Source organism: Mobula birostris, chromosome 21 (genome assembly GCF_030028105.1).
Source record: "Mobula birostris isolate sMobBir1 chromosome 21, sMobBir1.hap1, whole genome shotgun sequence".
In the NCBI taxonomy this organism is placed as follows: Eukaryota; Metazoa; Chordata; class Chondrichthyes; order Myliobatiformes; family Myliobatidae; genus Mobula; species Mobula birostris.
This window is the reverse complement of record NC_092390.1, coordinates 9,309,692-9,335,793: the sequence shown is the minus strand read 5'-3', so window position 1 is coordinate 9,335,793 and position 26,102 is coordinate 9,309,692. Positions and strand designations below refer to the sequence as shown.

At 42.5% G+C, this 26,102-nt stretch overlaps 2 protein-coding genes across 3 annotated transcripts in view; both read right to left on the bottom strand.

Annotated features, from left to right (window-relative positions):
* The window catches only part of LOC140185573 (arsenite methyltransferase-like), a 65,282-nt gene extending 61,591 nt beyond the window's left edge, over positions 1–3,691 (bottom strand). For both annotated transcript variants that reach the window (XM_072238925.1, XM_072238927.1), the window contains exon 1: positions 3,585–3,691. The gene's annotated coding sequence lies outside the window, so the exon portion shown is untranslated. The remainder of the gene's footprint in view (positions 1–3,584) is intronic.
* A 477-nt stretch (positions 3,692–4,168) lies between these two features.
* borcs7 (BLOC-1 related complex subunit 7) lies at positions 4,169–25,830 on the bottom strand. The gene is made up of 5 exons (XM_072238924.1): positions 25,657–25,830; positions 19,535–19,597; positions 16,169–16,212; positions 14,061–14,081; positions 4,169–5,781 (listed from the first exon to the last, which is right to left on the bottom strand). The coding sequence occupies exons 1-5, from the start codon at positions 25,786–25,788 to the stop codon at positions 5,730–5,732; spliced, it is 312 nt and encodes a 103-aa protein (XP_072095025.1). The 5' UTR covers positions 25,789–25,830; the 3' UTR covers positions 4,169–5,729.
* Positions 25,831–26,102: the final 272 nt, after the last annotated feature.

The window sequence follows — 26,102 nt, the reverse complement described above, 5'->3', positions numbered from 1 at the left end:
AAATCCATATTTCAGATACTCCACACAATATTGTCTAAACTTCTTTTTCATTTGGTCTGCTTCTGCCATTTTCATTAATGACCATGGCCACTCACCTGTTGTTTAATCCAACTCAAGTGCTGCAATCAATAAAGGGGAAAGTTATGACATCAACATACTCAGGCAAACCTGACTCTCTACCTGAACGGACATAAATCAGGGCAGCAATATCCTGGTTGGGCTATGGGCTAGAGAAGTGTGGCCAAGACCATTCGAAAGGCAAGATTCTGAACTTTACCCTGTTAAATCCCATACCCTAAATCACAGGAACTGTGTGATTGGAGCAATGGAATCGTACTAGTTAATACTGCACTACAGTAGTGAATAATGTGCAGGCCAGGCCTGGAAGTAACACAATTTCTTCAGTCCAGATTTCTCATGATGGATTGTCAGTGAGGAGGAGGTCTCTCTTTCTCTCAGTCCTGAACACTGAGATGATGATGCCTTGCTCTGGGTTCAGAAAGAACAGAAACTGCTTCCTGGCATCACTCTGGTACTCACTGAGTATCTGGCAGGTTGCAATGAAAGAAGCCTCATGTTTATTCCCCTGAACTAACTGCCTTGCTGCATTGGTAAACCAGCCAAATGCCATCCTTGTTCATGGGTCCAGAATTATATACAAGATAGGCCGAATAAGGAGGCAGATTTCTCTCTCTCATAAGACACAGGAGCAGAATTAATCCATTTGGCCCATTGAGCTTGCTACACCATTTGATCATGGCTGACTTACTATCCATCTCGACCTCATTCTTCTGCCTTCTCCCAGAAACCTTTCATGCTCTTGTTAATCAAGAACCTACCAACCTCTGCTTTAAATATACCCAATAGCTTGGTGTCCACAGCCATCTGTGGCAACGAATTCACCAGAATCACCACCTCTTGCTAAAGAAATTCTTCATCATCTCAGTTCTAAAGGGACACCCTTCCATTCTGAGGCTGTGCCCTTGGTCCTAGACTCCCCAATATTTGAAACTTCCTCTCTACATCCACTCCATCTAGGCCTTTAAATATCCGATTCCCCATCATTCTTCTAAATTCCAGCCAGTACAAGCCCAGAGCTCTTTTATTCCCGGGATTATTTTCATTAATCTCCTCTGGACCATCTGCAATGCCAGCAGATCCTTTCCTAGATAAGGGATGCAAAACTGCTCCCAATACTCCATATCCAGTCTGACCAATGCCTTATAAACCCTCAGCATTACACCTTGCTTTTATATTCTAGTTCTCTCTGAATGAATATTAACATTGTGTTTGACATCCTTACCACCGCCTCAACCAACAAGTTATCCTGCACGACGACTCCCAAGCCCCTTTGCACCTCATTTATCCACAGTCTTGCAAAGGGCAAAGATCTCTTGAAATGTGGAAACAGAAAAAAACAGCACATTCACATTACTATTGAATCTTAAAGCTTCACACATCATTTTCCCAGAGTGGATATATCTAAGACTGGAGAGCATTGCTTCAAGGTGAGAGTGTAAAAGTTTAAAGGGTATGTGTAAGGCAAGTTTATTTACACAAGAGTAGTGTTGGATGCATGGAACCCACTGCCAGAGAAGTGATGGAAGCAGATATGATTATTACATTTAATATGTTTTGCACTGGCAGGGAATGGGAGATGTGGACCATGCACAGGCAGATGGGTCTTATGGTAATTTGGCATCATATGGGCTGAAGAGCCTGTACTGGGCTGTAGTGTTCCATGTCCCGTGAGCCCTGCCGAAGGGTCTCGGCCTGAAACGTCCACTGTACTTTTTTTCATAGTTGCTGCCTGGCCTGCTGAGTTCCTCCAGCATTTTGTGTACGTTGCTCTGGATTTCCAGCATCTACAGATTCTCTATTGTCCATGTTCAATGTGCACTTCCTCATAGATGACTCGCTTTGCAGTATTATTGATTATCTGTGAACAAATATAGTCAAACATAGGCTTCAGGTCCCGAAGAAGGGTCTTGGGCCGAAATGTCGACTGTTTATTCATTTCCATAGATGCAGCCTGGCCTACAGAGTTCCTTCAGCATTTTGTGTGTGTTGCTCTGGATTTCCAGCATCTGCAGACTTTCTTATGTGTAAAATATACTGTCACATGCACAAATACATGTGCGCTGGTACCATGGCATCACAGACACATAGCATTCACAAGAAACATAAATATGTGCAATTTTTAAAAGAAAGGATTAGAACAAAATATGTCCATTTTAATGTAAGGTGATCATATTATTGTTAACCTAAATTAGTGATTAACAGTGTGTGATGGTTCAAGATCCAAATGGTTGGAGGAAAGTAGCTGCTCTTGAACCTGGTGGTGTGGGACTTCAAGCTTCTGTACCTCCTGCCCTTTGGTAGCTGCAAAAAGATTCCATGGCCCAGATGGTGGGAATCTTTGATGATGGATGTTGTCTTCTTGAGGCAACACCTTCTGTAGATTCTACCCATGGAGAGCATTGTGCCTATGATGCGTTGGGCAGAGTCCGCTACTTTCTGCAGCTTCTTGCATTCTTGCTTGCTCAAATTGCCTTGTCTGACCATGATACCTTCAATATTGCATCTGTAGATGTTTATCAGTGTTTGGTGACAGGGCAAACCCGCTTAACCTCCTAGGAAAGTAAAGATTCTGGTTCACTCTCCCTGTGATTGCATCCACGTGCTCTGATATGTAAATGCCCAGGAATTTAAAGCTGCTGACTCTCTCCATCACTATTACCCCAGTTGTGGACTGGCACATGTTTAACCCCCTTCAGCTTCAAATTCCAGGGTGTGGCTGAAGATCTATCCTGGACACAACATATTGATATAATTATGACGATGACACGTATATTTGGAGTTTCAGGAGATATGGTAACTAGCAACTTTCTATAGATGTACAATGGAGAGCATTCTGACTGGTTGCATCACCACCTGGTGGGACAGGCTATCACACAGGATTAGGGAAAAGCTGCGGAGGATTGTAAACTCAGCTAGCTCCATCATGGCACTAGCCTCCCTACCATTGAGGACATTTTCAAAAAACAATGCCTCAAGAAGGTGAATCCATCATTAAGGACCCACACCATCTAGAACTTGCCTGCCCTCTTCTTACTACCATTAGGGAGGAGACACAGGGGCCTGAAGACACACACCCTATATTTCAAGAACAGCTTCTTCCCTTCTGCTATCAGATTTTGGAACGGTCCATGAATCTATCAACACTATTTTACTCTCCTTTTGCACTTTTTTTAAAATTTAATTTCTTATTGTAACTTATACTCATCTTAATTATTTCGCTGTTCTGCTGCCACAAATCAACTCATTTCACAACATACGGCAGTGATAATAAACCTGATTCTGATTGTGAGGTGGTGGTTGTGGCTTCCCTCAATCAGATGACCAACCTTGCTTCAGTGAGCTGGCTCATTGCCACCTCTCCAACAACAGTGGTGTCATCGGCAAATCTGAAGGTGGCATTGGAGCTGTGCTGGGCCACAGAACCATGTGTTAGAGCAGGGTGCTAAGCAGTCATCTTTGAGGTTGACAGTCAGCGAGAAGGAGATGTTGTTACCAGTCCTCACCGATTGAGGTCTGCCAATGAGGAAGTTGAATATCTAGTTGCAGAGGGAGGTACAGAGGCCCAGGTCTTAAGCTTGATGACGACAGGATAATTGGGTTGAATTCTCAGCTGTAGCCTGATGTACAAGTTCCTGTGGTCCAGAGCAGAGAAGAGATTCAAAGATTTAAAGATTAGTGTTATTTGTCACATGTACATTGAAGCATACAATAAAATGCATTATGTTCCGTCAATGACCAACAATTTAATTATTGTGCTGGGGCAGCCTGCAAGTGATGCCACGCTTCCTGCAGCAACATGCCCACAACCTAACCCTAACCTGTACATCTTTAGAATATGAGAGGAGAACAGAGCCCCCAGAGAAAACTCACGGGGTCATGGGGAGAACATACCACCTCCTTACAGACAGTGGCAGGAATTGAGACCTGACTGGAAATCACTGGCGTTAAAAAGCATTGCACGAACCTCTATCTGCTGTTGGCCTGTCCTAGTAGCAGTAAATATATTTATGTTAATACTGTACTTTCTAATGTTAATGTTTAATACATTAGCAGGCAAATATATAAAACTTAACTGTTTATCATTGGATATAGTGTAAGCAATCAAGTTTATTTGTATAACACTTTTCAAACACAAAGCAGTTCAAAGCATTTTACATAGAACAAAATATAAGAATTAAATATCAATTTTCAGAGAATATAGATGTAGAAACTTTATCTCAAGTCTTGAGTTTCAAGAACACTAAAGATGAAAAAGCTGTTTGCCATTGAGGGTGATACAAAGAGCAATATCTTATCATCTTCAGTAATAAGGGAGGTAACAGACTTCTAAGACTCTGAATATTTTCAAAAGGCAGGAGATATGGTGCAGAATAAAATTCAAGGAATTGAATAGAAAGTCAAACAGAAACTCCTCCATGGGCACTGTCCACACGTCTCGCTTCCTCGGGAAAGCAGCCAACATAATCAAAGGCCCCACTCACCCTGGACAATATCTCTTCACATCCATCCCGACATACAAAAACCTGGAAGTACATACCACCAGGCTCAAGGGCAACCTCTCTCTTGCCGTTCTAAATCTACTGAACAGTTCCTTACCAGGATAAGGCGGCCTCTCAATCTCACAATCTACCTCATCATTTTGTTTTTTTAAAGAGATACAGCACAATAGGAGACTCTTCAGGCCCAGTGAGCCTGCGTTGTCTGATTACAATGTGACCAATTAACCCCCTAACCCGTACATCTTGGAATGCTGTTGGAAACCGGAGCATCCGGACGAAACTCCTGCAGTCATTGGGAGAATGCACAAAGTCCAAACAGACAGCGACAGGAATTGAACCCAGGTTGTTGGCATGGTCAGAGCGTGGGATGGCACGGCTGCATAACGGTTTGTGTAACGCTTTACAATCAGCAATCAGGGACTATCCAACAGTGAGTTTTATCCACAATAAATGCAATAAATATTCAAAGCACTCTCTAAGGTGTAGCACCGGAATTTATTTCAATTAATATTATATTGCAAGCGTTTAAGCTAAACTCATAATTTGACAATGGTGATTTGACCATGTGTGTTAACAGCATAGTATTGATACAAAGCCAAGTGTCTCTTGTTGGGACACTGAAAATATCCAATCAACTACAAATTCATTTTAGTTTTACTCAGGCTAAGAATGCCAGATGAGCAAATAGAAGTTAGACCAGTGGACTGACAATTCTGACCAATGATAATGGATGAAGCTGTTCAAGATAACACAGAATCTAGTACAGTACTTGCATTGCAAACTTGACAGTCACTAAAAACTACAACACTTTTTAATAATGAACCTCCACATGACAATAGCAACTCTTCCCTTCAAAACATCTAGCCCAGGAACACAATGAACGATCAACAAATGAGTGTTATTTTCAAGGTCACCTTTGCCAATACCCAATCACCACCAGGTGTTCCTCTGGAACAAAAATTGCTGTGTTCATTATCAGCACCAGACCTAAACAGCACAGTTCTGGATACCACTTGTGAACTCTTAATGAAAGCATGTTAACATTTATGACCCTTGCTGTATTATGAGCAGTGACAACATTCTCCCTCACCCCCGCGACGCCCCCATGGACGTTGTCTCAGAGGAGTAACTATCTTGTCATCGTCCAGTTCACTTTAAGAGATGCTTGAGCTGGTCCTGAAGGTTCGTAGAAAGTTCAACACTGACAATTAAGAGAAAAAAAAATCCAGTTATATTTAATCTGGTAAAATGGCTTTACAGTAACCATTCATCAATAGTTAATCAAACAACATCTTCCTTCCCTCTGTTTTAATTTGGCATAATTTTTTGTACAGATGAAATAAATAAGTGAAGCACTTGTTTCATATTTGAACAAAAATCTTTTTAAATACGTTCTAACAAACGTAATGTTCTGCAAGAACAAAATACTGCAGTTGTTGGAAATCAAATGGAAAGATGCTAGAAACACTGGGGGGGGGGGCGGGGAGGCCAGTCGGTGGGGTGGGGGAATTAAGATGAAGGGACCACATCAGATTTAAAACTTAAGAGTGAGATGGTAGCATAGTAGTGCAATAAACTTGAAAGAGGTCAGAGGAAATTGACAAGGATGCTTGAGGGCCTGAGTTAAAGGGAAGGGATGAATCGGTGAGGACCTTATTCCCTGGGTCACAGGAGGATGAGGGGATATCTTATGGAGATATACAAAATTATGAGGGATATAGACAGAGTGAATTCATGCAGGCTTTTTTCCCCTCAGTTTGTTTTAGACTTGAACTAGAAGTCATTAACTTAGGGTGAAAGGTGAAATATTTAAGGTGCACCTGAGGTGGAACTTCTTCATTCAAGAGGGTGGTGTGAGTTTGGAACAAAATGCCAGCAAAAGTGGTAGACACGGGTTCAACTGTAGCATTTAAGAGGATAGGTAGATGGATGAAAGGAGGGCTATGGTCTGGGCACAGCTAGATGGGACCAGTAGAAGACCATGCCAATGTGAATTTGATGGGCTGAAGATCACATTTCTGTATTGTAGTACTCTATGACTCTGTGGTTCAATAGCAAAATCTGTTTGATAACTTTCCTATTACAATGTTAAAAACAGTGCAAACTGCTGCCGTTGTGGTTGTTGATATATAAAGTGTAATTTTAAAGTGCTGACAACAAATGAATGAGAACGGCTCTTGCCAGCTGGGGAGCAGGTGAAAAAGTCTGAGCACATCTGGAACATTTTGTGAGAGTGGCGAATCACAAATGTGAAGCTTTGGAACATATTGTTTAAGATGATAAGATAAATGTGGGATGACCTTCCTTCCTTCCTTCATTCACGCACAGTAGATCGTTAATCTCTGGCCACCACATTGCTTGTTCTTCTCTCCTGGTGGTCATCAGCATGTTCTCTTTCCTTACCAGAGTTTCAAGATCTTTCATTGTGTCGAAAAATGTGAAAATAATTTAAACTATAAATCTAGGATAGAAGGTCAAACAAGTAAACCATGTTGACAGCTCCACAGCTTTACAAAATTCCAGTTAAAGTCCCCAAGACATTAAGGATAAACAAATATTACACATGTATTTGTCTCAGCATTTGGAAAAAAGAGAATAGATTTGGTGTAACAAGATTTTATCCACTTGCATTTTCTGCGCTATTGGAAGAAAATATACCACAGTGCCCTGCAGGGATTTAACGTTGCTTTAACTATACCTGTCACATATAGATAAATATTTTAACCCACTTTTGAGGGGAAATATATAAAAATGGAAAAGACAATGAAAAATAATAAATGCAAATACTGGAAATCAAAAGCAACACACACAAAATGCTGCAGGAACTCAGCAGGTCAGGCAGCATCAGCGTTTTCGGCCAAGATCATTCATTAGGACTGGAAAGGAAAGGGCCAGGGCAAGAAGCCACAATAAGAAAGTGGGCAGAGGTGAAGGAGGATAAGCTGGCAGGTGATAGCTGAAGTTAGATGAGGGGGAAGGTGGCTGTGTGGGGGAGGAGGGATGAAGTAAGAAGCTGGGAGGGAAAAGGTAAAGGGCTTCAGTAGCCTGATGGGAAAGGACAGTGATCATAGGAAAAACAGGGGGAGGAGAGGCACCAGAGAGAGGTTAAGGGCAGGAAATATCTTAATTTAAGGGACACTTTTCGTCCCTCTTCCCTCTGGGAGAAGGCTCAGGAGCTTGAAGACTCGTACAGCCAGATTTGGGAACAGCTTCTTTCCAACTGTGATAAGACTGCTAAATGGATCCCGACCCGAATCTGGGCCGTACCCTCCAAATATGCGGACCTGTCTCTCGGTTTTTTTGCACTCTTACTTTCTCTTTTCTATTTTCTATTTATGATTTATAATTTAAATTTTTAATATTTGCTATCGATTTGTACTCCAGGGAGCGCAAGGCGCTGAATCAAATATCGCTGTGATGATTGTACACTCTAGTATCATTTGTTTGGCAACAATGAAGTAAAGTAATTTTTGGTAATTATCTCCCATTCCCCTTCCCTCTTCTTGCATACTCCATTCTAGCTCCCCTCTTACCACTTCTCTTTTCACCTGGCTATCACCTCCCCCCAGTGCTCCCCCTCCTTCCCTTTCTCCCTCGGTGGACTCTCCTATTAGATTCCTTCTTCTTCAGCCCCTTACCTTTCCACCTCTCACCTCCCAACTTCCTACTTTATTTCCCCCTTTCCCACCTGACTGACTTCACCTCTCACCTTCTTGCTTGTTCTCCTTCCTCCTCCCAACTTTGTACTCTGGCTTCTTCCCCCTTCCTTTCCAGTCCAGATTGAGGGTCTCGGCCTGAAACATCAACTGTTTATTCATTTCCATAGATGCTACCTGACCTGCTGAGTTTCTCCAGCAATTTGTGTGTGTTACTCTATTTCCTGCATCCGCAGAACCTTGTGCTTATGAAGGGCAGGAAATTTAACAGTTATTTCCAGTGTTTGTTAGTGATCTCTACATTTACGCCTTAGCTAAGCTCTTTGAATTTAAGAGTTTTACTTACTCATATAGGGTCGAAGGCATGAATTGTACCACACTTACCATGTTCTCCATTTCACAACCAACGGGAATATGCTAATATGTCAGTAATATCAGAGTCAGATTTAGTATCACTGGCAAATCTGTTGTTCTGTGGCACCAGTACAATGCAATATATAATAAGAACTATAAATTGCAATAAGTATATATTAAAAAAATTAAGTAGTGCAAAACGCAAGGAAAATAATAACGAGGTAGTGTTCGTGGGTTCATTATCCATTCAGAAATCTGAAGGTGAATCTGAAGCTGTTCCTGAGTGCATGTCTTCAGGCTCCTGTGGCAATGAGAAATGGGCATGTCCTGGGTGATGGGAATCGCTAATGATGGATTCTGAATTTTTGAGGTATTGCATTTTGAAGGGGTCCTCGATGCTGGGGAGGTTAGTGCCCGTAATGGGGCTGGCAGAGTTTACAACTTTCTGCAGCTTTTTCTTATCCTGCGCAGTGGCTGCCTCATTTCAGACGGTGATGCAACCAGTTAGAATGCTCCCCACGGCATTTCCATAGCAATTTGCAAGTGTCTTTGGTGACATACCAAATCTCCTCAAACACCTAATGAAATATAGCTGCAGTCATGCCTTCTTTGTAATTGCAGCAGTATGTTGGGCCCAGGATAGATCCTCAGAGATGTTGACACTCAGGAACTTGAATCTGCTTGCCCTTTCCACTGCTGACCCCTTGATGAGGACTGGAATGTGTTCCCTCGGCTTCTCCTCTTCCCCCTTTCTTAAGTCCACAATAAATTCTTTTGTCTTACTGACATTGACTGCAAGGGTGGTGTTGCAACACCAACCAGCCAATCTAACTTGCTCCTGTACAGCTCCTCATCACTATCTGAAGTTCTGTCAACAATAGTCGTGTCATCAGCATACGTATACGTGGTGTTTGAGCTGTGTCTAGCCACTCAGTCATGGGTGTAAAGAGAGTAGAGCAGAGGGCTAAGCATGCATTCCTGAGCAGTGCCAGTGTTGACTGTCATTAAGGAGGAGATGTCATTCCCAATCTGCACTGAGTGTGGTCTCCCAATGAGGAAGTCAAAAATCCAGTTGCAGAACATGGTACAGCAATCCAGGTTTTGAAGTTGTTAATTAGAACTGACGGTATGATTGTGTTGAATACTGAGCAGTAATTAATAAACAGCAGCCTGACGTAGGTAATGTCTTGTACTGCGTGTGGGATGTGGGAAGTCTGTGAAGCCCCCAGTCTTCCAGATAAACACATCTGCTCCAGGAGCACCGAGCTGCAGCTCTTGACAGAACGTATTAAGGAACTGGAGCTGCAGCTCGATGACCTTTGACTCACACGGAGAATGAGAAGGTGATAGACAGGAGCTACAGGAAGGCAGTTACCCCTAGCTTGCAAGAGACAGGTGGCTGTCAGGAGGAGGAGGGAAAATGCACAGCCAGTGCAGAGTACACCTGTGACCATTCCTCTCAATGATAGTATACAACTTTAGATACTATTGAGGGAGACGACCTACTGGGCAGGAGCCACAGTGTCCAGGTCTCTGACACAGTCTGGCGCTGTGGCTCAGAAGTGCAGAGAGGTGAAGCGGACAGCAGCATTGAGAGGAGATGAGGAGGTTCGTTAGTCAGAGGAACAGAGACGAGGTTCTGTAGGTGTGATACAGACACCTGGGTGGTATGTTCCCTCCCTGATGCCAGGATCAGGGATGTCTCAGACTGTATCCATGGCGTTCTCAAGGGTGAGGGTGGGCAGCCAGAAGTCTTGGTACGCATTGGCATCAATGCTATAGGTAGACAAGGAGGTCCTGAAGAGAGATTTTAAGGAGCTAGGGAAAAACAGAACCTCCAGGATAGTAATCTCCAGATTGAATATGATGATTTCGCAGGTGAATCTGTGGCTGAGGAATTGGTGCAGGGGACAGGGATTCAGATTTCTGGACCATTGGGAAGGTATGACCTGTAGAAAAGGGACAGGATACAGCTGAAACCGAAGGGTCCAATATTTTTGCGGGCAGGTTTGCTAGAGTTGTTTGGGAGGTTTAAGCTAAATCTGGCAGGGGATGGGAACCAGAGTGATAGGGCTGAGGATGAGATAGTTGGTTTATAAACAAAGGCAATGTGTAGTGAAACTGCTAGTAAGGAGAGGCTAATGATAGGGCAAAATTGTGGTCATCGTCTTGGATGATGGAATTGATGCTTCCGTTGCAAAGTTTGCAGACAATATGAAGATAGGAGACGCAGGTAGTTTTGATGAACTAGGGAGGCTACAGAAGGACAGACAGATTCGAAGAATGGGCAAAGAAGCAGCAGGTGGGATACAGTGTCAGGAAGTGTATGGTCATGCACTTTGGTAGAAGAAATGAAAGGGTTGACTATTTTCTAAATGAAGAGAAAATATGAAAATCTGTGGTGCAAGGGGATTTGGGAGTCCGTGTGCAGGATTCTCTAAAGGTTAATTTACAGGTTGAGACTGTGGTGAGGAAGGCAAATGCAATGTTACTATTATTTCAAGGGGACTATAATATAAAAGCAAGGATGTAACGTTGCGACTTTATAAAGCACTGGTAAGGCCTCTCTTGTGTATTGTGAGCACCTTAGAAAGGATGTGCTGAAACTTGAAAGGGTTCAAAGGAGGTTCATGAAAATGATTCTGGGATTAAATGGCTTGTCATATGAAGAGCGTTCGATGGCTCTGGGCTTGTATTTGCTGAAATTTAGAAGAATGAGGAGCGACCTAATTGAAATTAAAGTGAATGTGGAGAGAATGTTTCCTGTGGTGGGAGAATCTAAGACCAGAGGACTCAGCCTCAGAATAGAGGGGCATCCTTTTAGAATGGAGATGAGGAGGAATTTCTTTAGCCAGAAAGTGGTGAATCTGTGGAATTCATTGCCACAGCTGTAGAGGCCAAGTCTTAATATATAGTTAAGGCAGAGGTTGATAGATTCTTGATTGGTCAGGGCATGGTGGGTGGGGCGGGGGGGGTGGTGGAAGACAGGGGATTGGGACTGAAAGGAAAAATGAATCAGTGGCAATGAAATGGTGGAGCAGACTTGATGGGCCAAATGGTCTAATTCTGCTCCTATATCTTCTGGTCTTAAGGAATTATTATTGTCCAGATGATCCAAGGCGAGTGGAGAGCCAGTGGGATTGCATCCACTGTAGGTTGATTCTGGAGACAGGCAAATTGCAGTGGGTCCAGATCCTACTAGGCCATGGCCAACCTTGCAAAGCACTTCATCAGAGTAGATCACTCGCTGTCACACCCCCTTCATGTACAAACTCCTCCAACACCTCTCTGATGCAGGCTGCAGTACCATCTGCACCAAGTCCAGTTCCTTCAGTTTCTCCGTTAACAAGCAACTCACAGATGATATAGTCCTTCAGAACTTTAAGTTCTTAATGTCAAAGGATTCAAAATACGTTTATTATCAAAGTATGTGCAGTATATAACCCTGAGATGTCTTGTCTGCAGACAGCCATGAAACAAAGAAAACCATGATAAACATCAACCCCCCCACCCCCCCATGCAAAAACAAATCATGCAAAAGGCAACAAGTAAAAACAAGTGAAACGGAGAAAATAGTACGCAAGATCAAAAGAGTCCAAATTCAGATCAACTCTGTGTTTAGTCCAATGCACAAATTGCTGACCAAGAACTTTGGTACCATCATCTGACAGCATCGGGGGGAGAAAGAGACTATTTGCGTATAGGGACCTCCCTTTGGCAGCAGCGAGCAAGAAGCTGGTAGACAGTGCTGAACACTCGCTCACCTCGATGTTTCAATGTTCCTCAACACATTACTCAGTGGAAAATTGAGTTGATCTTGGCCTCAAGGTTGCTTGCCTCCCAAAATCTTCTCGGAGACAGCAAAGCACCAGAATGCTCAATCGTCCCAAAAACACACCATTAAACTGTAGATCACAGACTTCAACACTATCAGAACCAGATTTAAAAGAAAAAGAAGACATAAAAGTGAAAGATATAGTTTTTGTGGACCCTCTGGAAAATGTTGCTGTTCGCTGCTGCCATCAAGCTGGATCTTGCTATCGTAAAAAATATGGTTAAAATGACAATAACACCTTTGGTTGGTTGGCCCTGTAGAAGCCACTGCTCCCGAGAGCACCGCTAACTTATTGGAAGAAAATCTTACAAGAATAGCAATTGCCTTATGTAGTCTCTTATTGGCTTTTGATGTTGCAAGTTGAGGCTGGAAATTTCAGCCAGATACTGAGGGAGCTCAGGAGGCACACAGGAGCGAGATAGATCAGGTGGCTGCACTCAACATTGGGAAGACCAAGTAATTGATTGTATACTTCAGGAAGGGGAAATTGGGAGAACATATAACAGTTCTCACCGAGGAATTAGTAATGGAAAGGGTAAGCAGTTTCAAGTTCCTGTGTGTCAACATCTCTGAGGATCTATCCTGGGCCCAACGTTAAATGATGAAGGCATGCCAGTGGCTACATTTCATTAGGAGTTTGAGGAGATATGGTACGTCACCAAAGGCTGTAGTAAATTTATACAGATGTACTGTGCAGAGCACCTGACTGGTTACATCACTGTCTGGTATGGAGGGGCCAATGTATAGGACTGGAAAAAGCTGCACAAGGTTATAAACACAGCCAGCTCCATCACAGACACTAGCAGCTCCACTATCAAGGCCATTTTTAAAAGGCAGTGCCTTAAGAAGGTGGCATCTATCATTAAGGGCAACACCATCTAGGACATGCCCTCTTCTCAACACTACCATCTGGGAGAAGGTACAAGGGCCTGAAGACCCACACTCAGCATTTTAGGACGGCTTCTTCCCCTCCACCATCAGATTTCTGAACAGTCCACGAACGCTATCTTGCTCTCTTTTTGCACTGTTCATTTAATTTTCTAATATATCCTTATAGTAATGTTTTATGAATTGCACTGTGCTGCTGCCAGAAAACAACTAATTTTACGAGGCATGTCAGTGATGATAAACCTCCCGCCCACCCATTCACACACACAGACACAGACAGGATCCAACCCCAGTCCTTGGCCCAGACTCGCAAACATGCTGTGCCAGCTAAGAGTTTGGAGCTGGAAGATAGTGGAAGGTGAATAATCGATGGAGGTAGACCATCTTACTCTTTAAGTTGTTGGATGCAAAGGCAGTATGGCTGATGTTCCAGTATGCCTTAATTAGAGAACACTATAGCATAGTATAGAGCCATTGGTCCACAATGTTGTGCCAACCTTGTAACCTATTCCAAGATCAATAGAACCCTTCCCTCCTGCACAGCCCTCCATTTCTCTATCAACCATGTGCACCATACATTAAGATGAACAGAAACATACCTAAAGAGAGAAATAATAATGATACCGATTAAAATAATTGAAATGAACAATACAGAAGGAAGTAATTCAGTCAACTGTTTCTGCACCAATCAACCCGATTCCACCTTCACAGCAACTTCAGACCACTAACAGTGCAGGAAATACTTACTTTTTCTGTATAGCTTCTTGTCTGTAAAAGAATAAAGAAACTTAATGTGCAGTATTTTGTTTTACAGATATTGAGTACACTTTATTAAAAATGATATTAAGTTTATCTATTTTCTTCTGGTTGTTGATAAAGTTAACCATTTTTTCTGTTTACTGGAAGGAGGTACTTTACACTGGTCTTTAGGGATCAGTGGTAAAGTACAGCACAGGAGGAGACTCGTGGACCATCATTTTTCAGCCAAAAATGTCCACTTAAAACTTACTCCACTTAAGTTCACAGAACACTCTAGCACAGAAACAGGACCTTTGGACCATCTAGTCCATGCCGAAGTGTTGTTCTGCCATGTCCCAACAACACTCCTCCCTACCCCTCCCATCCGTATACTTACCCAAATTTCTCCAAAATGTTGCAATTGAATTTGCATTCACCATTTCCGCTGTAAGTTCATCCCACACACTCGCACCACCCTCTGAGTGAAGAAGTTTCCCCTCATATTCCTTTGAAATATTTTACCTTTCACTCTTAACCCATAAACTCTAGTTGTAATCCCACCCAACTTCAGTGGAAAAAGCCTGCTTGCATTTACCCTAACTATACCCCTCATAATTTTGTATACCTCTATCACACCTCCCCTCATTCTCCTACACTCCAGGGCATAAAGTGCTAATCTATTCAACCTTTCCCTATAATTCAAGTCCTGAATTCCTGGCAACATCCTTGTAAACTTTCTCTGTACTTTATCAATCTTATGCATATCTTTCCTGTGGGTAAGTGACCAATGACTGCACACTGTGCTCCAAATTAGGCCTCACCAATGTGTTACACAACTTCAAGATAACATCCCAACCCAGGTATTCAATATTCTCTGAATTATGAAGGTCAATGTGCCAGAAGCTCTCTCCCCACCTCCCACTTGCCAGCTTCTTGGACTATAAGCTCACCCAGTCAGTTTTTACATAGTGAGAATTCCTGTCTTCACCCTCCCCTCAGGAAGTGAATTCCAGTCATCAACCACTCTTTGATTAAACAGTTTTTCCTCAGAATCAGAATCAGGTTTATTATCACCGGCATGTGACATGAAATTTGTTAACTTAGCAGCAGCAGTTCAATGCATTACATAATATAGAAGAAAAAACCAAAATAAAATAATAATAAATAAATAACGGTATACATATATTGAACAGATTAAAAATCATGTAAAGAACAGAAATAATATATATTTAAAAAGTGAGGTAGTGTCCAAGGGTTCAATGTCCATTTAGGAATCGGATGGCAGAGGGGAAGAAGCTGTTCCTCAATTTCCTTATAACCTTCTCACCACCACCTTTAAATCTATACTCTTTGTTTATTAACCTCGTGGATAACAGGAATCCGTTCCCCATATAGCCTATCCGGGTTTTCATAAATTTAACTTAGTTTCCTCAGAGCTGAAGACAGCAAAGTTCACAGAAAATCATATTAACAATAGTGTGTCAATGCCAGATTCACACAGTGCTATAAACCTTCTGTAGCACTTGCCCTCATTTAGCAGGGTTTAAAATTGGCTTATTTTCAAACACATTTCTAATTAAATCATATTGATCATTGTTGGTTAAAGCCTTTTCACATTTACATTGATAAATGTCTTTATAATTGAAATGAATTGTTAATAGTGATATAAACACAAGAAGGTCTGCAGATGCTGTAAGTCTAAAGCAACACACACAAAATGCTGGAGGAACTCAGCAGGTCAGGCAGCAATTATAGAGATGAATAAACAGTTGATGCTTCAGGCTGAGAACATTCATCAGGACTGATAGTTATTTACCAGTTAGTCCTGTTTAATGGTAACTTCCTTGCTGTTCTTCTCCTCTGTTCCTTCCTCTCCCCCCACCCACACCAGACCTGCAGGCTTCCAGGATCCAGCAATGCTGCTCTAAAATTTCTGCAACTGTGGTTTATAGACTGAACAAATATAAAGTACTTTAAAAATAACTGGACACAATTCTTTGGCCTGCATCATGGCCACACTGGACATAGTTTTGGGATGTAAAGTTACACTGAGATGGGATGGGTCAGGGGAAGGGGAAAGATGGAAACAACAGGAAAATCAAAGGAATAATACTTACTGGTATTGCAGATGTGTTGTTATGATTGACATTTTACGCAAGCTCTGCCCAAAACAAGGAGAAAATATTGAAAACATTATGGTTAAGTGTGAAGACATAAAAATATCAGCAAGAGTGAAATGAAAAATAAAGCAAGTAAAAGATCCTCGATTACTGTATTAAATTATGAAATGGATTGGGACATGTTCTCCAATGGGTGTTAAAATATATTCAAAACTACAACAGATGATCCAAACATTACAACTATGCTGTTTTGATTAGCTTGCTGTGTGTAAGCTTCCTGGCATGTGAAAAACAATCTAGCACGTGAAAAACAATCTAGCACTTTCCTGACATGTGTCCCCCATTATAACTGTCCCTACACTGTAAACAGCACCTAATGTTTTTAATGGGATGTCCTTTTTGTGAAAGAGGTTATATAAATAAAAACCTTCCTTAATTGTACAGCTTCCCTGCTATAATATAACAAATTTGAGCTCTCCTCCATTACTTTGAGCAAGTTATTTTATAGCCGCCGATTTTTAGATACACACAAGTGCAAGCAATATGTGATAGCTACCGGGTTGTATCTATATATGGAAAGTTTCTTAGATAATTTCACTTCTTTTATATCTTTTACTTTTGTTTTTTTTTCTTGGCTGTGAATCTGGTACTGTTGGAGCCTGTGATTTGCTGTTTGGAGATTGTTTGGGTGTTCCACCACTCTGCGATCTCTGAGGGGATTCCAGGAGACAGAGGCAGCGTGCGCAAACCTCGTGGCGAGTTGGCTGTGGGACGGGGCGCAAACCGATGTTTGACTCTGTTTCACCAATTAAAGCTCCCGTTGTGCCCCGATTAAAGTGACAAGGGAGATTGAAACATCAAGGCAAATGCAGGCGCTGCCGGAGAGGGGGGAGCCTGCTGCTGTGCCCAGAGAATGCTACTCAGGTTTTCTGCATTTTGGATATGGACTTGGACAATAAACTTTTTTCCCCCCAGTCGTTTTTTGCCTGATCTTTCTCGAGTTTTTGTGCGGGGCGGGGGGAGGGAATTGGGAGTTGATGTGCCTGTTCTATTTTTCATTTTTTTGTGCAGGGAGGGGGATTTGGGGGTTGATGTACCTGTTCCGTTTTGTTTGGGTTTTTTGAGCAGGGAAGGGGATTTGGGGGGTTGATGCTCCTGGGCTGTTTTTGTTTTTTTTTTGCGGAGGGAGGGGAATTTGGGGGTCGATGTGCCGATACTGTTTTTGTTCTTTTTGTGCAGGGAGGGTGTCAATGTGCCTGTTCTGTTTTTGTTTGTTCTTTTTGTGTGGGGAGGGGGATTTGGGGATTAATGTGCCTATTCTGTTTATGTTCATTTTTTTGTGTGGGGAGGTGGAATTTGGGGTTGATGATCATGCTGCCTTTCTTTTCCTTCTTGGTTTCATGGCTACCCGGAGAAGGAGAATTTCAGAGTTGTATACTTTGATAATAAATGAACTTTTGAGAATCTGGCTGTTGATGTCCCGTCTTATCAATTTCTCATAACAGTAAACAAAAAGCACACCCGCAAAATGTCAGTCATCCTTGCAGGCTTGCTTCCTGTTTGCTGTTGAGACACTCTTTCTGGATGATGAGTAAGTTAAGTTGATGTATTATTGTCACACGTACCGAGGTACAGTACTGTGAAAAATTTCAATAAGATTACTGAATGAACCTATTGTATCATTACAGGGACTCTAGACCTCACAATCTCCCACATCATGGCCTTGCACACTATTCTACCAGCACTGCACTTTCTTTCCATAAGACACAAGAGTAATATGAGGCCATTCAGCCCACTGAGTCTGCTCCGCCATTCAATCATGGCTGAGTTACTTTCAACCACATTCTCCTATCTTCTCCCATTACCTTTGATACCCTTAGTAATCAAGAACCTATCAACCTCTGCTTTAAATATATCCAATCACTTGGCCTCCAAAGCTGTCTGTGGCAATGAATTTCATAGAGTCACCATCCTCTGGCTAAAGAAATTCTTCCTTATCCCTGTTCTAAAGGGACATCCTTCTATTCTGAGGCCCTCTGGTCCTGGACTCTCACACTGTTAGAAATATCATTTCCACGTCCACTTTATCTAGGGCTTTCAATGTTCGGTAGGTTTCAATGAGATTCCCTACACTGTCACGCCACTATTCCTCTAAACTGCGGAGCGTACAGGCCCAGAGCCATCAAATGTTTTTCATTCCCAGGGTCATTCACGTAAACCTATTCTGGATCCTCTCCAATGTCAGCACACCCCTTCTTAGATCTGTAACAGTAACAATTTATTCTGCATTCTGTTATTGTTTTTCCCCGGTTTGTGTGATGTGATGAATTGGTCTTTGGTACATGTGAAAATAACAAACCAATTACCAAGCAGGGTATGCCGTGTCCCCTTCCATCACCAGTGTCTGGCTTATAGATTCACTCTAAACTTAGCAGGTTCAGAGGGAAATTTACATAGTATACCATCTACGAGGTGAATTAATATGCACTGAGGACTGGTAATATCTGATAGTCTGGGAAATCTTCAAATTCAGTCCAAGCAAATTCACAAGCATGCCGGACTATTGGAGTAATACACCTTGGGATTTTGCAAGTGAGATAGATTGGCTGGTTCAGAGGTATCGCAGTAAGAACCTCGCACTCAATGTTAGCAAGACCAAGGAACTGATTGTGGACTTCAGGAAAGAAAGCAAGAGTTTTTCAGTGAAGTAAAACTAATACTGTACTGCTGTCACATTGCAAAAAGCATGTGTGAGGGGACAATCGAGATGATTACAGCAACATACACTCAGCGGCCACTTTTTCAGTACACCTGCTCATTAATATTAATATCTAATCAACCAATCATGTTGCTGCAACTCAAAAGACCGAATATCAGAATGGGGAAGAAATGTGATCTAAATTACTTTGGCCATGGAATGATTGTTGGTGCCTGACGAAGTGGTTTGAGTATCTCAGAAACTGTTGATCTCCTTGGATTTCCACACACAACAGTCTCTGGAGTTTACAAAGAATGATGCGAAAAAAAAATCCAGTGAGTGGCAGTTCGTGGGCGGAAATGCCTTGTTAATGAGAGAGGTCAGAGGAGAATGGCCAGACTGGCTCAAGCTGACTGGACAGCGACAGTAACTCAAATAATCACGTATTACAGCTGTGGTATGAAGAAGAGAATCGCTGAAGGCATAACACATCAAACCTTGAAGTGGATGGGCTACAGCAGTGGAAGACCATACTGGGTTCCACTCCCGTACCTAATAAAATGGCCACCGAGAGTATCTACAAGTGTGCTCCAGGGAATGTTGCAAATAATCAGTAAGGCAGGCAGCATCTGGAGAGAAATAGAGTCATCACAAAGAGTACTTACATCCTCAGAGTGCAGAATGGAGTCCTCCTGCATCACCATGTTTCTAGCTGCCTGACCCAGGAGCTGCAATGGAAAAGTCAACTCAAAATTACTCATTTAAACACGCTGCATTTGTTTAGCAACCTTCTGATCACTTGTCTTGCAAAAGTATTCAGCCCCAATGCTTTGTTCACATAAATGAGTATTACAATCAGGGATTTTGATCAATTTAACTGAGAACTTTTATTTGTGAATCACATGCTTTTTTTCACAGTAGAGCCCAAAAACCTGTAAGGCATGCAAACCCAGAAATTTTAAAACTGAAATGTCAGCACCTCAGAAGTATCCATCCCTTTTTGCTCAACCACCTCTTGCAGCTATTACAGCCAGTAGTCTTTTTGGATAAGTCTGTATTAGCTTTGCATAATGTGATAGAATAAAACATGCCCATTCCTCCTTGCAAAATTGTTCATGCTGTGCCAGGTTAGTTGGTGAGCTCCGGCAAACAACAATCCTGGAGGCCTTGCCAGAAATGTTCGATAGGATTAGGTCAGGTCTCTGACTGGGCCACTCAAGGACATCAATTTTCTTAATTTGAAACCACTCTATGGTTGTTCTGGCAGTGTGCTTTGAGTTGTTGTCCTGCTGAAAGATGAAATTCCTCTCCAGTTTAAGCATTCTGGCAGAGGCTAGCAGGTTTTTATTCAGGATCTTTCTGCATTTAGCAGCATTCACCTTCCCATCAATCCTGACCAGATTTCCAGTCCTTGCTGCTGAAAAGCTTCCCAATAGCATGATACTAACTCCTCTATACTTTACAGTATAGAGGTAGGGATGGTGTTACTTGGGTGATATGTAATATTAGATTTACGCCACATGTACTGTTTAGTGTTGAGGTCAAAAAGTTCCACTTTAGTCTCATCCAACCACAAGACCTTCTTCCACATCTTTACAGTATCTTCTAAGTGATGCTTTGCAAAGTCTTTATGGGCAAGGATATGCTTTTCCTTTATATAGCCAGGGCTCTTTCCTGTCACTCTTCCATAAATGCCCTTTTATGCAAGGCCTTAGAGAGTGTGGAGCCATGAACCTCATCTCTAGTTGCAGTGACTGACTTCTGCAGCTCACTCTTAACGTCCTCTCTTACAAGTGCCATTCTTCTCCTGACCTAGACATGGCTATAGTTTCATATTTTTTCCACTTTTTCCACAATGGACTGTGCCGAGCTCCAAGGTATGTTCAGCGTCTTTGAGATGCTCTTGTACCCTTCCCCAGATGTGTACTTCTCTATTAACATTTCCCTCACTTGTCTTGAATGCTCTTTCGACTTAACTTTGGTTTGGTCCATTGAAACTCTGATATACTGTTGGACCTCAAACAGAGAGGGGTTATTTATTTTTGTTTGTCATGTATATTAATGATCTGGATGACGGGGTGGTAAATTGGATTAGTAAGTATGCAGATGATACTAAGATAGGTGGAGTTGTGGATAATGAAGCAGGTTTCCAAAGGTTGCAAAGAGATTTAGGCCAGTTAGAAGAGTGGGCTGAAAGATGGCAGATGGCGATTAATGCTGATAAATGTGAGGTGCTACATTTTGGTAGGACTAATCAAAATAGGACATACGTGGTAAGTGGTAGGGCATTGAAGAATCCAGTAGAACAGAGGGATCTAGGAATAATGGTGCATAGTTCCCTGAAGGTGGAATCTCATGTGGATAGAGTGGTGAAGAAAGCTTTTGGTATGCTGGCCTTTATAAATCAGAGCATTGAGTATAGGAGTTAGGATGTAATGTTGAAATTGTACAAGGCATTGGTAAGGCCAAATTTGGAGTATTGTGTACAGTTCTGGTCACCGAATTATAGGAAAGATGTCAACAAAATTGAGAGAGTACAGAGAAGATTTACTAGAATGTTACCTGGGTTTCATCTCCTAAGTTACAGAGAAAAGGTTGAACAAGTTGGGTCTTTATTCTTTGGAGCATAGAAGGTTCAGGGGGGACTTGATAGAGGTATTTAAAATTATGAGGGGGATAGATAGAGTTGACGTGGATAGGCTTTTTCCATTTAAAGTGGGGGAGATTCAAACAAGAGGACATGAGTTGAGAGTTAAAGGGCAAAAGTTTAGTGGTAACATGAGGTGGAACTTCTTTACTCAGAGAGTGGTAGCTGTGTGGAACGAGCTTCCAGCCAAAGTGGTAGAGGCAGGTTCGATGTTGTCATTTAAAGTTAAATTGGATAGCTATATGGACAGGAAAGGAATGCAGGGTCATGGGCTGAGCGCAGGACGGTGGAACTAGGTGAGAGTAAGAGTTCAGCACAGACTAGATGGCCTAGTTCCGTGCTGTAATTGTTATATAGTTATATGGTTATGAATTCATTGAAACAGGTGATTTCTACATCGCCATGTTGGGTGAGTTGGCAAGGTAATTGCAGTTGAGGAAAGATAGCATAGTAATTACAAAATAGATGAATATTTTTTCAGCCTCACATTGTTGTTTCTTAAACTTATGGTACATTTTTGACAGGTTTCAGAATTTTTCTTTTGATTTGACATAATAAACAATGTTTTGTAGATTAGCTCAAAAATCCTTCAATATATTTTAAATTTAGAAAATGAGACAGTAAAGTGTGAAAATAGTTGTGGGGGTTGAATACATTTTCAAGGCACTGTACGTTCTTTCTTGTAAAAAAAAAATGCAGAATTTAAATTTATGCTTTACTTGTGAATGCCGCTTATTTCATGCTATGTGCCTGTGATGTTGCTGCAAGTAAGTTTTTCATTGGATCTGTGCACATATGTGCTGATGACAATAAAAACTCGACTGACTTTGTTATGTCAACAAGCACATTGGGTTATTTGTGATGATAGTTTGTAAAGACATAACACAAGAGATTCTGCAGATGCTGGAATTCCTGAGCAACACAGGGAAACAACAAATTTCATGACATACGCCAATAATATTAAACCTGATTCTGATTATTATCTTACTGGAAATCTGGTAACGAGGTACAGACTATTGAGATTTGGAGTCACGAAAGACACTCAACACTACATTCAATGTAAATACTGTCTGCACCTGAGAACTTGTTACTCCTTCAGTTGGAATACAGTCTTTTCCACTTCAGATTGGCTTATTGTTAAATACACAAGGCCATAATGAAACTCCTTGCTCATGTGAAGCTTATAAATAGAATCGTTGGTAATAATAAATGTAAAAATAAATACAGCAACAAGCGGAAAACAACAGAATGGTGCAAAGTGTAACAGTGCAAAATGAACTGTTAAAGTGACAATAACAAAAGCAGTTGAATATCACAGCCCCACCAGGAAGGGAATGTGAGAGAGGTGACTGCTTCAGAGATCTGATAGTAGTGGAGGAGAAGCTGTTTTCAGTCTGGCTGTCCGGGCTTTCAAGCCCCACTAAGGTAGAAGAGAGCCAAGGGGAATGGCCAGGGTGACTGCCATCCTTGCTGACGCTGTCAATCTTCCTGCCTCAATGCACTGTGAAGATGGCCGGACGGATACCTTGTTTAGGTTTTACCAGGATCACTCGGCACCAGACACCGTCACAACCATGGTCCGAACATGAAAACACGCAGTAGAAGAGCAGGGGTGAGGAGCGTGCAGCTGCCCTTAAAATCAGTGCAGTGTTCAACTGTGTGTGATATTGAGGAGCTGTGGTAAGCAAAGCCAATAGATATCAAGGAGAAAAACACTCTTAAGGGTTCGAGTTATGTCTCAGAGAAAGGTCGTCGATCACCCTTTTCCCAGAGCATCTCACCATTAATTCCTCAGGCGGTTTTAATAACCTTCCTTCTGGCATAAGGTCAGATGTCAGATGCTTACTGAAGACTACAGAATGTTTAACTCCATTAGTGAGGCAGCCAAGACCTAAGCATTCAGACATGGGCTAATATGTGGCAAGTGGCAAGTAATATTCACCGCTACATGTGTCAGGCTATGATCAACTCTAACCATCTACCCTGACATTCAATCACACCATCAGAAAATATCTCAAAATCCCAGGTTACCATTTCCAGAAACTCAAAACACTCTAGATTCCAGTATCTAAAGTCTCTTACGTTTCTCTGCTTTAGAACTATTGACTGTAGGATAAATACGTAGATAAAATGCCAATAACTCCTTTGAATACCATAGGATCTTTGATGTCAATTTAAGAGGGCACAAGCAATTTCAGTTTAGTGTTCTCTCTGAAAGACAGCACCTCTGACTGTTAAAGAAGAGCTTAAAGATTAGCATCAAAACATAGTGAAACGTGTTGTTTTTGTGTCAACAACCAGCTCAGTCCAAGAATGTGCTGGGGCAGCCCACAAGTATTGCCATGCTTCCAGCACCAACATAGCATGTCTTCACCCTACTAATGCTAGATCTTTGAAATGTGGGAAGAAACTGGAACACCCAAAGGAAACTCACACAGGCACAAGAGAACATAGAAACTCCAGACACCGGCGGGAAGTGAACCCCATCTTCCTATCACTGGTGCCGTAACGCTTTACACTAACCACTACTCTACCGTCCCCTTCCCCAAGACTGTTATCTGGCTGGTCACTTTCAGCAAAAATATAAACTTCTGGAAGAAGCACATGAGAAGATAAAGGAATGGCCAACATTTAGCGTCGGAACCTGAGACCCTGATCAGCGATACAGGAAGTAAGAGTGTGGGGCTAACTGAACTGTGCCTCCACAGATGCTGCTTGACCTGTCAAATTCTTCCAGCAATTTATTTGTTTTAAGCTCTAAACATGCTTCTACCTAGCCTTATCTCATTGTCATGAATTAAAGAGGCTGCCATATATCAGCTTCTATGAACAGGGAAAATAAAAAGAACCCTTCAGGTCAATGAGATTTTGTAAGAATTGAACTATTAACTCTGTTAGTACACTTCAGATGCTGCCTGATCTCCCAAGTATTTCCAATACTTACCCCATCCCCCATCCTCCTGCCACCCTACCAGGGATAGGGTTCCTCTTGTCCTCACCTACCGCCCCACCAGCCTCCGCATCCAGCACATAATTCCCTGAAACTTCCGCCATCTCCGACAGGTTCCCACCACCAAGCACTTCTTTCCTCCCCCTAGCTTCCTGCTTTCCACAGGGATTGCTCCCTACACAACTCCCTTGTCCATTCGTCCCTCCCCACTGATCTCCCTCCTGGCACATATGCTTGCAAGCGGAACAAATGACCCTACACCTCCTCCCTCACTGCCACACAGGGCCCCAAACAGTCCTTCCAGGTGAAGCAACACTTCACCTGTGAGTCTGTTGGGGTCATATACTGTGTCTGGTGCTCCCGGTGCAGCCTCCTGTACATCAGTGAGACCTGATGCAGATTGGGAGACTCAGTACCTATGCTCCGTCCACCAGTGTGTTGCTCCAATACTCTCTGCTTTCTTTAGAAAGACATAGATTTGCTCTTCCGTAGTTCTTTTCACGAAGCTGATTTAATAAGTACAAACAAGATGATGTAAACTTGTGAGATGAGATTGTTTGCATCCGCATGTTATGTACTTCCTCATATTCCATCCAAAAGATGTCATCTCCACCAGTGCAGTACTCTCTCAGCATTGCCTGGTACAGCCAAGCCAGCATAACAAATATTGACTAACTTCCTAAGCAATTTCAGAGGGCGCTCAGGTCAATAACTTTCCCTTAGATAAAGGGTTCATCTTTAATATAGAAGAGGGCTGCTCAAGAGTCTGATAACAGTGGAATAGAAGCTGTCCTTGAAACATATACAGTACCACCAGATTCAAGGTTTCCTATCCTGTTCCCAATTGGCTGGGAGGAGGGGGAAGAGGAGTGAAAGACATAGAACAGGATTAGGCCATTCAGCCCATCGAGTCTGCTCCATTCCGTCGTGGCTGATTTATTATCCCTCTCAACACCATTCTCCTGCACAACCTTTGACGCCCTGACTAACCAAGAACCGATCAACCTCCACACAGAGGGCAGGGGATGAAACGCGACCTGGGCCAGAAACGGAACTGGAGTGGAAACCGAGTCCGTAACTGAGACCTGGCACTTGGGATCCAACAACGAACCCCACCTGGGCCTGGGTCACAACCCGGCCCCTAAAGGGGAGGGGCCGGCGGCTTGTCTTTCTCGATGCGCCGCCCATACCTCGGAGCTGCGGGAGCCCTTCAGGATCTGCTTGGTGAGCGCGATCACATCCGTGGTGCAGGCGGACACTTTCTCCGACAATAAACCTTTCACCGACTGACCGAAGCGAGCCTGCGGCTCCGCGGCCGCCATCTTCCTCCGGCTTACGGTGGCTGGACAGGCCCGCCCGCACTCGGCGTTTCAAACCCACTGGGGACGGGAGGCTCCGCTGCCACTAAAAACTTATTCCTGCTTCCCAGCGGCAGATATGTCTAGACTCGGCTGCTTTAAAATACCACAATTTTAAAATATTGCATTATAAAACAAACTATATAGGCTAATAAATAATTAGTAAATTGGCTTGTTATTGTCACATGCCAAAAACTGTTTTGCATGCCATTCGAGCAAATTGTTTCTTTGCATCAGTGCACTGAGGTTGTATAAGGGAAAAGCAAAAATCAATGCAG